This window comes from Heliangelus exortis, chromosome 10, assembly GCF_036169615.1.
Source record: "Heliangelus exortis chromosome 10, bHelExo1.hap1, whole genome shotgun sequence".
In the NCBI taxonomy this organism is placed as follows: Eukaryota; Metazoa; Chordata; class Aves; order Apodiformes; family Trochilidae; genus Heliangelus; species Heliangelus exortis.
The window spans coordinates 15,756,794-15,770,592 of record NC_092431.1 but is presented as its reverse complement, the minus strand read 5'-3'; the positions used below and the strand labels follow the sequence as shown (position 1 = coordinate 15,770,592).

The window sequence follows — 13,799 nt, the reverse complement described above, 5'->3', positions numbered from 1 at the left end:
ACCCATACATTCCTTTATTTAAGGGGTAATAAATTTGTTATCTGTCTATTATGCACTGAAAAAAATAAAGGGTGTTTAATATTTAGCAGGAGTGTGGCTACAAGAATTTGTCTTGATTGATAAAGTTATGACTTATTAGGTTAAACTCCACATAAAAGAGAAGTGCAGATATCTAGGTCACAAAAGAAAAGATATCCTGTTTTTTTTATAAAGAAGTGCAATAATCTACTTCTGGAATGGAAAGAACATTTTAAAAACTATACACAATATTAGAAGCCATTTCTCACCTTTTTTTTCTTTTTTTTTTTTTTTTTTAAATTATCCATTGTGTACTGAGACATCCAAAGCATAACACTGATTTCAGTAATGTTATTTATAGATATAGTACTGTCTTACTTTACAAATTGGTTTAAAATGAATGTATTGTTGATACATTTAGATTTTAATAACTAGAATAACCTAGCACTAAATGTGTAGCTATTAGCTTGTTACCATTGTTTGCTCTTATATGATTGTATCAGGTTTATGGAACAGCTTTAGTAAATTACTGTAGAAATTTGATAACTGCTAAGCTATTATAAAAAAATAAACTTTTAAGCATTGTCACATGCACAGAGCATAAATGTTATCTTTAAAAAAATGAAATTAAAAATCTCCATAGAAATAAACCAGAAAACATGTGATTTTCAGCTGGTTCTTCTAATTCACTCCAGTAACTTTCAAAACCCAGCATTTTACAAAACATTAAAGAAACAGCCTGCTTTGTGAAGGCGTCACAGAACAGATGATAAAAATCTCACTTCATTGTGGATTTTCTTGCTGCTTTCCTTTTCCACATCTTCCAGGTTCAGGTTTTGGATATAAAAAGAAAAATCATATAGGAGAGGGGTTTTTTAAGGTTTGTTTGTGCTTTGTTTTTTTCTTAATAGAGGTAAAAAGCTGACCTGACCAAATCAGAGCTGCAAAATGCACTCTGAAGCTCCAAGACCTTCCTAAAATAGCAAAGACTTCTGTGTAATCAGACGGAGAACACTTCTGTCCCTGGCACAGCTCATGTATTGTAGGAGTTGGCTGGGGCTAAAGACTGAAACAGGTCCCTGGAAAGGCAAATCTGTCTGCAGGAACTGTAGCAAGAATGATTAAACCAGCACCACGCAGCTGGTACAGAACTCAGGTGACACAGTAAGTGAACGTGCTCATTCTCTGCTTGCTCCCTGAGCTCTGAAACTTCTCCCAGAGCATCCACAGCACCCCGAATTCAGGGACAGGACCCCTGTAACAGAGCCTTTGCTTATGTTAGTACAGCTGATGCAGAAGGTGAGTGTGTCACAGACAAATCTCAGTTTCCATCTCTTCAGGCAGAAAATATTTAAACCTGCTATGACACCCAGCATGATCAGTGTGACAGCCTGATCAGAGGGAACTGTCCCACATCAGCATCCTGTGTGCTCACAGGGAAGTAACAGAGCACCCCCCTGACACTGTCAGGCTGCTCCCTCCCACAGACTGTGACCACAATAAGAAAGTCCCACAGAAACAAAGGAACAAATTGCACCTTGCAAACCCTAAAATGACATATTAAGAAGGTCTTGCCCAGTCCCACCATTGAACTAATCTTTAAGCTATTATTATCTTTGAACCAAGCCTTAAATCAAAGTAAAACAGTGGGGTAGGACTTAGCTTTAAATCCATGGTCTCCTGGATATCAGACCAGATAGATTACAGTCTTTATACTGACACTTTCTAGCTTCATCATGCTACTACTGTAAAATAAATGCAAATCAAATATGTATCACAGGAAAGACAAGGGTGTCTTCTGGCTGAGTACTATATAGTATGGGTTTAGGACACTGCTAAAGTTATTATCCCCCAGCTCAAATTTGTTAATTTTCTATATTTTCATTTGAAAATTTATAGGGAAGGTTTTAGGGTACATTCTTTGGTTAGGAATGGGGAAAGAAGAATGTTTTGCAAGAAACTAAGTGATTGAAATCCTGTCTGATCGATAGAATGTTTTTATGCTGTAAGGGTGATCTTGCAATATTAATTTTTGAGGTGTCTAGAGCCCCTGTATATGCATATTTTTATTATTTAAATATTTAAATAAATAAATAATGTCACTTAAGCAACCAGCAATTCAGATTTGTTAGAATTCTTTCATTAATTTTGATGGCACTGAACCCCAGGTCTGTTTAAAGAATCCAGAAAAATAAGTCAGTTGTAGTCTCTTGTAACTTCTAAATGTAAATACCTCAGCTGCAAGAGAATAAAAGTTATCTAGATTTGTTTCATTCACTAGGTTTTTAAATAACTAATGGTGTATTAAATGCTTCACTACAGAAATCAGCAGTCAAGCTTGGCTAAATAATAATTCAAAATTACAAGGATGTGTATGTATGTCAGTACACTAAGCTTCCACCCCAGAGGAGATATTTCACAGAGGCTCAGAAAAAAAAATAAAAGGAAAAAAAAATTAAAAAGCAGCACGATTTCAAATATAATTACTGACACAATCTTAACAATAATTTTACAAATATGATATAATACTTTGATAAATATACAAATTAGTAAAACCAAGGAGTTAAATGCTTTGATATATTTAAGATCAGGAGAAATGAACCATCATTATTTAATATCAATTTCAATTTTTAAATGCCAAGTTCCACTAGAAAGGGTAGGACCTAGGGAACTTTAAATTTAAATGATTATGATGACTAGAAACAAATGAAACAATAAACTTATGGATGTTAAAATGCCTCAAAAAAGCCAACTTACGCAGCAGCTTCTTGCTTTGACAGCCCTTTGATATTCTTCACCAAATAATCATCTATGCCATCTTTGTCTTTGATCAAATAAATCCTAAATTTAAATGAAAAAAAAATTAAAAGAAACACTGTGAGATGCTAAGACTTCTGCAGCATGCATAATATATAAGTATTACCAAGTAGAGCTAAATACTGAAATATTGACTAAGGAATATATCTGACATTATATAAACACATACAAATATATTTTTAAATTTATTGGAATGTAGCTATTTCCAATCTTTATTTCTGAAAGAAAACAGAGTTGATAGCAGCTTTCAAGGACTTAGTTACGTGATATTTCTCTCTAAACTGAAAGAAATTTTGTATTAGCTAAATGAATAATAATTGATTAAACTAGCCATATTTAAGCTGTTTTCTAAACCAGAAACATTACATTTTTGCATTAATAGTATGGACCTGATTGATGAAATCTATTTAATATTTAACCTTTTCAAACTTAAAAAAATAATAACACACAAAAAAAATCCCAAATTCAAGTAAAAACGTTTTCCTTAGTGCAAGGCAGGCTTTTAATATCACCTCCAGCTTTCCACAGTTTGAACAGGATATTGCCCACTAAAGGTGTAAGCCAAAGGGTACTAAAAAGCAAACTTCAGGATTTAATTTCAGAATTTGAACCCTACATCATTTCACCTTTCACTTGAACCATTGTCTCGTATCTCCACTCAGATACACAAGAGGTGGTTTGAATTTTAAAGGATAATATCCACTTACTGACCAGAAAGTGTATTTAAATAGGTTTTGATATTCTGACTCTAGAGGATATTATCTTTATAAAAGTAACATGACTTTATTTTTACTCTTCTTGAAAAGAGCATAAAGATCGCCTGGTTAATCACTCAAATATAAAAGAAATTCAACATTAGTGTTCCACATAAATCTATTTCCTCTCTCTGTATTACACTGCTGTCTTTCATTACAAACATGAGAGTAAATTCTTTTCATAACATTAGCTAATATAAGTGTCATGCTCCTTATTGCTCTGAGAATACCAAAGACAATTCATGAAGTTCATTTAAATGAAAACAAAACAGCTAAGCAATGTAGAGATATTTTGACATCTCTGTATTTAAAGGAATGTAATAGTCAAAACTTCCAGCACAAATAGGGCAATTAAATTTGTTCCAGAATTGACTGCTACTGAGCTGCACAAGCAGGCTTATGCTTTCAAGCTGCACATAATAGAATCTGTATGAGTTGCTTCTGACCATGAAAAATGTACATCTGATGTGTATTGTCATAAAAATTCAGTTATGATCAATACCAAAATTTAATCACTATCAAAATTTTCACACCTAAGTAGTCACAATTTGGGAAGTTACAAAATGTCATTAGAATAATGGAGATAAGGTAATTATTGTATATTTTAAACTGATGCAAAAAGTATTTCAAGATACAATAGGTTTTTGTGAGGTAATAGAAAAAAAGAAAATTAGTATCTTTGAGTAATTAAAGATGAAGCAGTCAGTAGACAATGCAAAAAACCTTTACAGACCTTTACACTTCAGGACTGCAAAAATTAGTTTTCTGCACATCATTGGCACATAGAGAATGCACCAGATATTGGGGGTAGGGTGGGGGAAGTTTAAAATCCCAAACTGAAGCAGTCAGCTACAACAAATTCCTGAGTGTCATTTTCATCTGGGTGAAATGTAGTCTACTCTGCAGTTAAAAACCATCTTGAGCTGGAACAAAGGAAAGCTTGATGCTTTTTAATTATCTTCTCAAAGGCATTTTAATAAAAAAATAATCAGGGGAAAAGCCTCTAGAATCATATAAATGTAAAATTTCACTTGCCTTAGAGTCAAGGTATAAATTTCTGATTTCTGACTGGTAACACCCTCTAACTTAAAGACAACTGCAGCCAAGGGGAAAAGAACAAGCAACAGTTGGCAAACCAAGCACAGTTTACATAAATTCTCCAATATTTGGTATTGGACTGATGCAACTGCAAACATGGTCAAGCATCAGAAAGAATTTAGGTCACCAAAACCAGTAAATACTTATCCTGGCTTTCATTATCAGTGAGGGTAATGTAGCAATAACAGAAAAGACACACAGATGGAATACAGGAAAAAACATACAGTAGAAAATCCCATCAACTCAAATAATTATTATTTTAAAAGATTTGCTATATACAAAGAGAACTAAACCAAATAAAACCAATTAATGTGAAGAACTCAGACTGTGACTTGGAACAGATACTGTTTCTTAATAGAGAAATGAGGTGAAGATGGCACTGGCTAAGAGGCATTGATTCTTTTCTTCCAAAAGTTGACATGTTCTTTTCCCAAACTCTTTCAGCCTTATTTCTCCAGTGTTTCCATGATGACTCATTCTATTTCATAAATAGTTTATTTAAAAAGTCTACTTCACCTATAAATTGGCTTCTATTCAATTTTAAATCACTCACTTATTAAAGACAAATATATTTTAATCCAATGGACACCTGTCCCACAGTCAGCATTTTATACCATGTGTTCCTATAATTACTTCTGTTACCAGTCTACACAGAAAAAAAGAAAAAGAAAAAAAAAAAAAAAAAAAAAAGGTAATTGGTTTTTTTTTTCCCTAGAAATAAACTTCATGATAAAGACAACTGTCTTTTCAATCAAAGAACAGAACAAAGTCAGATAAAGTACCAAACTGATTTTCACAGAACTTTCTATCCCCACTGCCTATTCTGTTAATTCTGCCTCACTCTCTCCAAATTTCCTCCCAAAGAAAATGGCAAAGCTTGTCTTGCTCTAATCACTTGGCACCTATAGAATGGTCTAGACCATTACAGAGTAACACATTGGAAGAAAAGGAAAAAAGGAAAAAAAAAATAGGGAAAAAAATAATAAAAAAAGAGAAAATAACCACAATTATTTCTGAACTGGAGGCAATTCTAGGAAAAAGAGCATAGCAGGGCAGAGTAGTAACTGAGACACCAGTACTCACAGAGGGTGAGGGAAGTAAAAATAGGATATCAAGAAGTAAGATTAATGAGTGCAATGAAATGGAATGCCATGTAAGCATATGCAAGACGATGGCTTGAAGTATTATGGCACTGTTGGTGACTCTCTCAGTTATTAAGTACAGGATAATGATTTTCAAGCCAGTTTTAGTCATCATGTGTAGACAAACTTTTAAAACATTAAAAAACTTTAAAACATAAAACTATTTTGTGTCTAAATGAAAAAATAAAATTGTTCTTTCATCCAAACAAGTACATTTTTCAATGCTACATGGAAATAACCTCCTATATCTCTTGAAGGGGCTTTGAAAAATTAGGATGAAATATTTACCTTAAACAGAACACATTTCCTATTTCTTTTTTTCCCCAGTCAATTATGAAACCTTCCTAAGAGAGAATTTCCTTGCCTCTGATTTTTACAGTTTTAAATATTGAAAAAGAAGCGAAGGGAAAAGAAAGGAAAGGGGAGAGGAAAGGGGAGAGAAAAGGGGAGAGGAAAGGGGAGAGGAAAGGGGAGAGGAAAGGGGAGAGGAAAGGGGAGAGGAAAGGGGAGAGGAAAGGGGAGAGGAAAGGGGAGAGGAAAGGGGAGAGGAAAGGGGAGAGGAAAGGGGAGAGGAAAGGGGAGAGGAAAGGGGAGAGGAAAGGGGAGAGGAAAGGGGAGAGGAAAGGGGAGAGGAAAGGGGAGAGGAAAGGGGAGAGGAAAGGGGAGAGGAAAGGGCTGACTGAAGCTATTCACAGTAAAAACGATACTCTTAAAGAAAAGAGATACACACCTTGCAAAGTCTAAAGGGGGGCAAACAGTCTGCTCTATGAACCTGGGATACTCCAGTGGGCTTTGCAGGATGGCTTGAGGCAACACTTTCATTTTAACTAAAACAAACAAGCAAAATAGGGTTATTTGAAACAATGTCTGCACAGTGATGAAATTTTGTATTCTTCTTTCCCAGCTTCCCCATCAACTCCGCAGTGCATTACATACAGGGAAAGCTGGACTCCAGCTCCCCACAAACCTTTTCAGGCCCCAGAATATTTCAGGATGACTTAATGCATAGAAATTTTCATCATCTTACTTTCAATTTTTTTTTTTGTTTGTTTGTTCTTGGTTTTGTTTTGTTTTGGTTTTGGTTTTTTCCCCCTCTTTCATTGGGGTGCTTTTGATTTGCAAAGGAACAACTGATTCAGGAACATCCATGTGATTCTTTATCCTTTCTCAAGCTATCTAGGTCCAAGTATTGATACCATTGGAAGTTAATACACCAGGTGAAGAAATGACTGAAGATGCAGCATGCAATGCAACTACAAGCACTGTATTAAAGCTTGCAAAATAATGCATAATATTAACAGTAGCAATCTTCTGAATAAAAAATGTAAGTAATGCTATATTTCCAACAGGGGGTTTTGCTTAAAACAAAAGCTGAAAGCCTTACAGTTATGTAGAGTCATCTAGCTCATCATTTTGAAGTACCCAAATGCTAATAGGACTTTTTTGTCATTGTGAGCTACTGTGTTCTTTTCCCCAAGTATTCAGCCTACACTTCCTACCGTTAAAGTTTCAGCTGCCAGTTCCTTCATTTTGCATGTCTGTGATCTGAGGACTTTAGCAGCAGGAGCACCTATACTTTTAAATTTGGTTTAATGTAGGTATTGCATGCCCTGCTGGTAGGCCTCAAGGCACAAACTTTTAATAGGGATGGCAAAACAGAATATAATGGGGGAGGGGAGAAGGGCAGAGAATTTAATTATTTGATACATTTAATGACAGCAGATTTATTTTATGGGAAATAAATATTAGGCATGAATCAACTTGGTACTGAATGATCATTAGTACCAATGAAAACATGCTACAGGAAGAAAAAAATGTAGTTTATAACTAAAATAAGGCAGCAACATTTTACACAAGTGTATCATGATAAAAAAGAATCAATAGATAAAAACATATGGGTAATTCATCACTATAAAAGATTTTACTTCCTATGAAGAATGACAGGTTTGTACACAGAAGCAATATAGAAAGGATAAACTCTTTTTAGGAAGTTGCTGCTCAGTAAGAAATAGTAATTAAGATCAGGAACAACAAAACTGAAGACCAGAAAAGATGCAAATCTTTCTGCAAGCCTCTTAGTTGAGGCAGTAGGTGAGAAAAAGCACAGAGACCATATCTTAAAGGCAGCTGTTGAATCTGGCAGGCAAGGAGCGCTGACCATCTGCAGCTGGGGAGCAGAAAAGGGATAAGCAGCTGAAATGAGGCCCTGGAATCCCTGGTAGAGCCATGAAAAGCTATCAACACGTGGATGTATTTGTGGAGTGCCTCAGGCTGCCCCCAGATGAGACCTGGCTGGAGCTCCGGGTTCCCACCCCCAGTCAGGAATGTGTTAAGAGGGGCTGGGGCATGAAGGTCCCCACTAACAGGAGGCACAGATGCAGACATTTTTGGAGTCCATTATGTCCTCATAAGTTTTAAAATTGACTCCTCTTTAAACCTCAAAGTTTGGGAATAAAAGAAATAAAAATATCTGCTCCATAATAATCTCAATTTAATTTTTATCTGGGTGGGTGGCTGCTTTCCCAGTGAAATGGGTGGTGGGTTTCCCTCATTTCCAAGGTAACTGTAATCTTTACAGACACATGGTGAAGGGTATCAGCAAGACACCCTTCTGAAACATGTGCTAGTACATTCACACAATTTTGTTGCTGATAATTTAAGACTGCTGACCCCTTTACATCTTACCTCCTTATTACAATGCCCAAGCCACATCTCATTTACTTAATCAAATACTCTCAGGAAAAAGACAAGGCAGTGCAGTCTGCTCCTAAAGAAGGGCTTTTTAAATTACACCGTAAAGGGATTCTCCCCACATGCGGGTATTGCTACAACCTGCATTGAACCTAGAGGTAAAACTTCAGCTGACTGCAACAGCCTTTCCAGCACCCGCCCAGCTTCTCAGAAACCAAACTGGGGGCTGAGGGTGTCCCGGACAGGGGAGCAGCCCGGGAAGCCGGCATGGCTGCATCCAGCCCTCTTTGCACAGGGATTTGCTGCTACCTGGCACCTCATAGAATAACAGGACGCCGGGGTGCGACAGGACAGACTGAGCCACGGCGCTTTGATGCACTGAAAGTGATCGATTTAAAAAAACAAAACCCACCACCACCAAAAAACTTAATAAATTAAAAATATCTCTTTCTAGCGTGATAGATGTAATTTGTTCCCTAACCTGGATGAGGGCAGCAGCCAGCACTTTGTTTCGCAGCTCTTGGCCCGCCTGCCGAACCTCAGGGCACACCGGGTCCCTCCGCCGCTCCCCGGCCTTTCCCCACCCCCAGCCAGGTGCTGACCGCCCCTTACGCTACACGCCCTCAGCTGCCTCAGCCTTGAAAAACCCAACACAAATCCACAAAAACATCAGCGGAACCTCCCAGGGCGGGAAGCGGACCGGACCTCTGCTCATGGCGTGGCCGCAGGACGCGGTTGTTCCCCGCCGTGCCGGCCGCAGGTGGTGTTCAGCGGCTCCGGTACTCCCGGCCGCGGCCCGAGGCGAGAGGGTGGCAGCAGCGGGGCGGCCAACGGCCTCGTTCCCCCCGTTCCTCCCGTTCCCCCCGCCGGATGGGGCCCGAAGCGGCTCCGCGGGGCGCCCAAGGCCTCCATAGCGACGGGGGCGGGGGCGCTGAGGGCCCGGCCTCCCGCCCCGCCGCCAGCCCCAGCCGCCCGGGCGTCAGGAGGAAGGAGGGAAGGCAGGCGGGAGGCCGGCGGGCCGGAGAGGGTCCCTCTGGCACAGGCCTGCGGGTGTTGGTCATGGCAAGCCCGGGTTAGGCCCTGGAAAATGTGGATTCTGTGAGAAATCGGCAGATTTCTCAGGGGGTTCGGCATTAACGGTCCCTGAGGCCCACAGAGAGCCCGTGTGTGCTCCTTGGAGCTCAGCACAGCTCGGCCGAAAGGGAAACGCATCTCCTGGCTGGGTCAGTGACATTATCCTGTCGGTACCTAAAGGAAGGTTCCTGGAGAGGCTTTTAGGTGATAGACGGAGGCTGGCAGAGAGCAGGCTTTTTTCTTTCAGGACCTCTGATTTTCAGCATCCTTCAGGACTTCGAGCAATGGAAAGGAGCAAATAGAAAAGCCATAGTTACCTCTTTGTGAGGTAACACAAAGGCTTTTGGTTTGTATAAATTTTGTCACTTTCTGTTGACAAGAGGCTGCTGCTTTATTTGCTGCAACAAAGGAACGGTTCTTCCAAGGGATGTCTAGGAAGTTTGGGAGCTTGTAAGAAATGGAAATAGTGAGAAGGAACCAATGAGCTTTTGATAACTGCAAATGAAAATACCGAGAGAAACTGTAATCAAGATGCTAAATGATAGCAGAGATTTTTCATTGGCCCATATTGTACTGTTAGAAACTTGACACCAGCAGAAAAGGTAATTTTTTAGCACAAATTTGACCTAGTTTTTACTGCTAAAACGGGTTGGAAAACTGGGATGTCAAAATCAATTGTGATAATCTATTTTGGAAGGATCGAGTGGACAGAAAGCACTTCAAAAATGGCATTACCTGTTTCTGAGTTGATGGCAATCGGAAACAAATGATCTTGAATGTTTATGGGTCAGTGTTCTAATGGATAAATCAGAAGTTGACAGGGTACTTATCAGATCACACCAGAGAGCAGTGTGACCTATGCTTTACCCATCCATAAGGTTTAGAGGAACCCTTCTGCACTGTGGTGAATTTCAATCTGAGTGACACATGCTGGAGGTCTTGCACTGACAGCGTTAAAATGTACTTGGAATTTCAAAATATTTAAAATGTCAATTTCCTCACTCAAAAAGTGTTGCACTCAACATAGGGGAATTCTGTATTAGACCTCATTTTGACAGAAGAAAAGGAATTGATCACAGAACTAAAAATTATGCATAGGTTATATGCATAATAGTATATAGATAATGATTTGATCCTATTTGATATGTGCAAACAGAATTAAATTCAAACCAACAATATATATACTTATTGCTTTGAAAGGGCTAATTTTATAAAGGTGAAAACTGTTATCAGGTAAATCTGTTGAGAGGAAGAATTTAATCTGAAATGGGAGAATGGTAATTGGAAACTGTTTAAGGATATTAGCCCAGAAACCCCCAAAGCCACAATCCCATAAGTAAGGAATACATTTGTTAAAAAGGCAGGCTGGTTTAAGGGAAAAAAAAAATCTGTAAAACAGACCAGGAATGCTGTATTATACATTTATAGTGGTAGCTGGGAACTGTAGAAGATTAATGTGGGAAGTAAAAGATTATAAGGGAAATATGCATAGTTAAAATTAGGAAAATGAAAGTTTTTTTTAAAAAATATAAAATACAGAAAATTATCGAAATAGACCTTATTAAGGGATGAAGATGTCAGTTTTAATCAAAAAACTTCAGATGTCAAACACATATATAATTTTATGCATTTGGGAAGATGGCAGCTGAGGTAGTTATGTAGTCACTGAAAAGTTGATTCCTATTCAAATGATAAAGTAGGACAATGGTTCGACTTCAGTTACAGAAAGAAAACTCATTGGGGGGTTTGGGATGGACAGGTCAAGAAGTTGTATACACTACCAATGTTCATTTTCTGGAGGTGTTGGAAGACTGAGATTTTTAGATAAAGAAGGTAAAGCTAATATTGCTCTAATACTTTTCAAGAATAAATGGGATAATAGCTGTTTATCAGTATGACATGGGTCACAGAAAAAAGACAGACCAGCCAACATAGAACACAAACTTTAAAAAAAATAATTCCAATTAACATGGACTTCTGCTAAAAATAAATCTATCTATCTATCTGCTGGCTGAAAAAAATAGATGTCATGACAGACTTTTTTTAATGAGGCTGCAAGCTTCACATATCGATATGTATTAATTAGGCTTCATTAAAGCATGTGACTTATTATGGTACAGCTTTTTGAATGAAGCACTTCAGTGACACAGTTTTTTGTATCCTATATATAAACTCATAAAGAAAACTTGTAAAAACTGAAAAGGTAAAGCAGCAGATTTAAAATTACTGCTAATATTCTGCAGTGGTATCTGAAATACTTCACAACCAGCCATTTTACACCATCTTCTGCATTAAGCATATATATAATTCATTTGACTTGGAAGCAAAGTAAGAATTTTTTTTTTATGGAGATGTGTTCAAAGGATCCTGCATGCCAAATAATAACTAACTTAGAGAGGTCACTCTTTAACAAGGAATCAAAGGCAGTCTACATCTGTTTAGTAATATGAAGAGGCAGTAGCCTTTCTATGGTTAAGGATGAAACCAACTCTTATTACAATGCTGTTAAAATATAATTGGTCTAGAAATGTTTGGTCTGCAAGTCTTGAAGGGAAAAAAACCTGCAAAACTTGCTGGTCAGGTACCAGCATGAAGCTAGTGCTTGAATTAGCAAGCAGGGTAAATACAGAACCCTCACAAATGGAGGTCCTGGTGCAGGTAATAATTAGCCAGGAAAGGTGTTCCAGACAAGAGCTGGTACTACTCTTTTTGACAGCAATAAACTATTGCAAAATATAAAAGTTACTTTTGCTACAAAATTATTCTCCATTTCAGAGGCAGTTGTAATACATGTGTAAATTGGAGGGTTTGCCTCTGGTTTTTTCTTTATGGTAAATACAGATTTAGATCTTAATAAGCAGTATCACACTGACTAAAGATTTAAACACTTTTTCTAATATGACACTTGCACACTGTTTAACCAACCTTTGCAATGTCTCTACATCATGTATCTCCTCTTTTAGCTTTCTATCTGAGTGATGAGATGCAGACAGCAGTGCTGATGAAGATCAAACAAACTTACAATGTAAAATAAGAAACTCCAGTCTTGCTCTTCATTATATACATACTATGCACGAGGTACTGGATCATTGTCAAGCTCCATTGCTGGCATAATTGCTGGTTTAGGAAAAAGCCAAATATTTGACAGAGAATGCAAATCTCCAGAATCTTTACCTTACTGTTCTTGCACCTTGCTGTAATTTGCAGCTTGTATTTAGATGGAAGTGTTCCACAGTAACAGCAGAGCAGAAGGATTAGCACTATGAGCTTTTCTTTTATCAGGATTTCCATCTCTTGTTGCTTCTGTCAGTTCAAACACTGTAATGGGAAACTAAGAGAAACAGGACTGTGTTAACATAACTCTAATGTGCTGGTGGGCATTTATTTGTATAAGTTGTTCCATTCACTTTGAACCACTCATATGACTTAAAACTTGCTAACATAAATAGCAGCCCTTCCTAGTTTAGCTCTAAACAAGTAAGTCTAAGGGCTGATGTAGTTACAAGGAGGACATGTATAATTATGGCTTACAATACAAGCCCTGGTAATTTCAGTAACTGAGTGTTTCTGATAGCATGGAATGTGTCTGTGTAGGAATAGGTACTAGGGAAGAGGATATGCCACCAAAAAATTAAAATATACAGTAATTAAAAAATTATTATTTTTACAAAAGTAGCATTTCCTGAGGCTACATTGGGCAAAAAGTTCTCCTCTCCAGGCCTTATTGTTCTGCATGTCTAGGAATTTGAATTTTGAGTTGTTAAAAAGAGGGTGGGAACATTCAGCTCTAGTCCTGGGAGGTCCAGAGATGCTGCACTTCAACTGGTATGGATGTTATAGACAAGAAGTGGATTCATGGCAATTTAATGCATCTCAGATCTTTCTTTAACTTGAGAGATGTGTATTTGAAAAGCAAAGAGGTGGCTGTGTATGAAGTTTTTATTAGCTCTTGCTTGAGATCACCTAATAAACTTGTTAATGAATGATGGTGTTCCCAAGTAACCCTGCTTTCCAAAATTCATGCAGTTAAGTCTTTTATATCATGCCATTGGAGGTCCTATATATAAAAATGCCCAACATGCACTTTATGTTTGCTCCTGCTCCCTATCCTACTCCCCTCCTTTTAGACAATAAGGTTTATCCCATTGATATCTCTTCCTGGTTCTGTGGTAATGTTTACTTATTTCTGGTATTAGTACTCCTA

At 37.7% G+C, this 13,799-nt stretch overlaps 1 protein-coding gene across 4 annotated transcripts in view; it reads right to left on the bottom strand.

Annotated features, from left to right (window-relative positions):
* The window catches only part of TTC29 (tetratricopeptide repeat domain 29), a 123,945-nt gene extending 111,073 nt beyond the window's left edge, over positions 1-12,872 (bottom strand). The window contains exons 1-3 of one of the 4 annotated variants that reach the window (XM_071753707.1): positions 12,770-12,872; positions 6,561-6,657; positions 2,776-2,859 (exon numbers count right to left, since the gene is read on the bottom strand). In XM_071753707.1, the coding sequence (XP_071609808.1) occupies positions 2,776-2,859; positions 6,561-6,652 (176 nt within the window). In that variant the 5' untranslated portion in view covers positions 6,653-6,657; positions 12,770-12,872. Of the gene's footprint in view, positions 1-2,775; positions 2,860-6,560; positions 6,658-9,002; positions 9,098-9,226; positions 9,629-9,769; positions 9,864-12,769 lie in introns of those variants that run through there. The other 3 variants (XM_071753708.1, XM_071753705.1, XM_071753706.1) reach the window with 3 other exon arrangements.
* Positions 12,873-13,799: the final 927 nt, after the last annotated feature.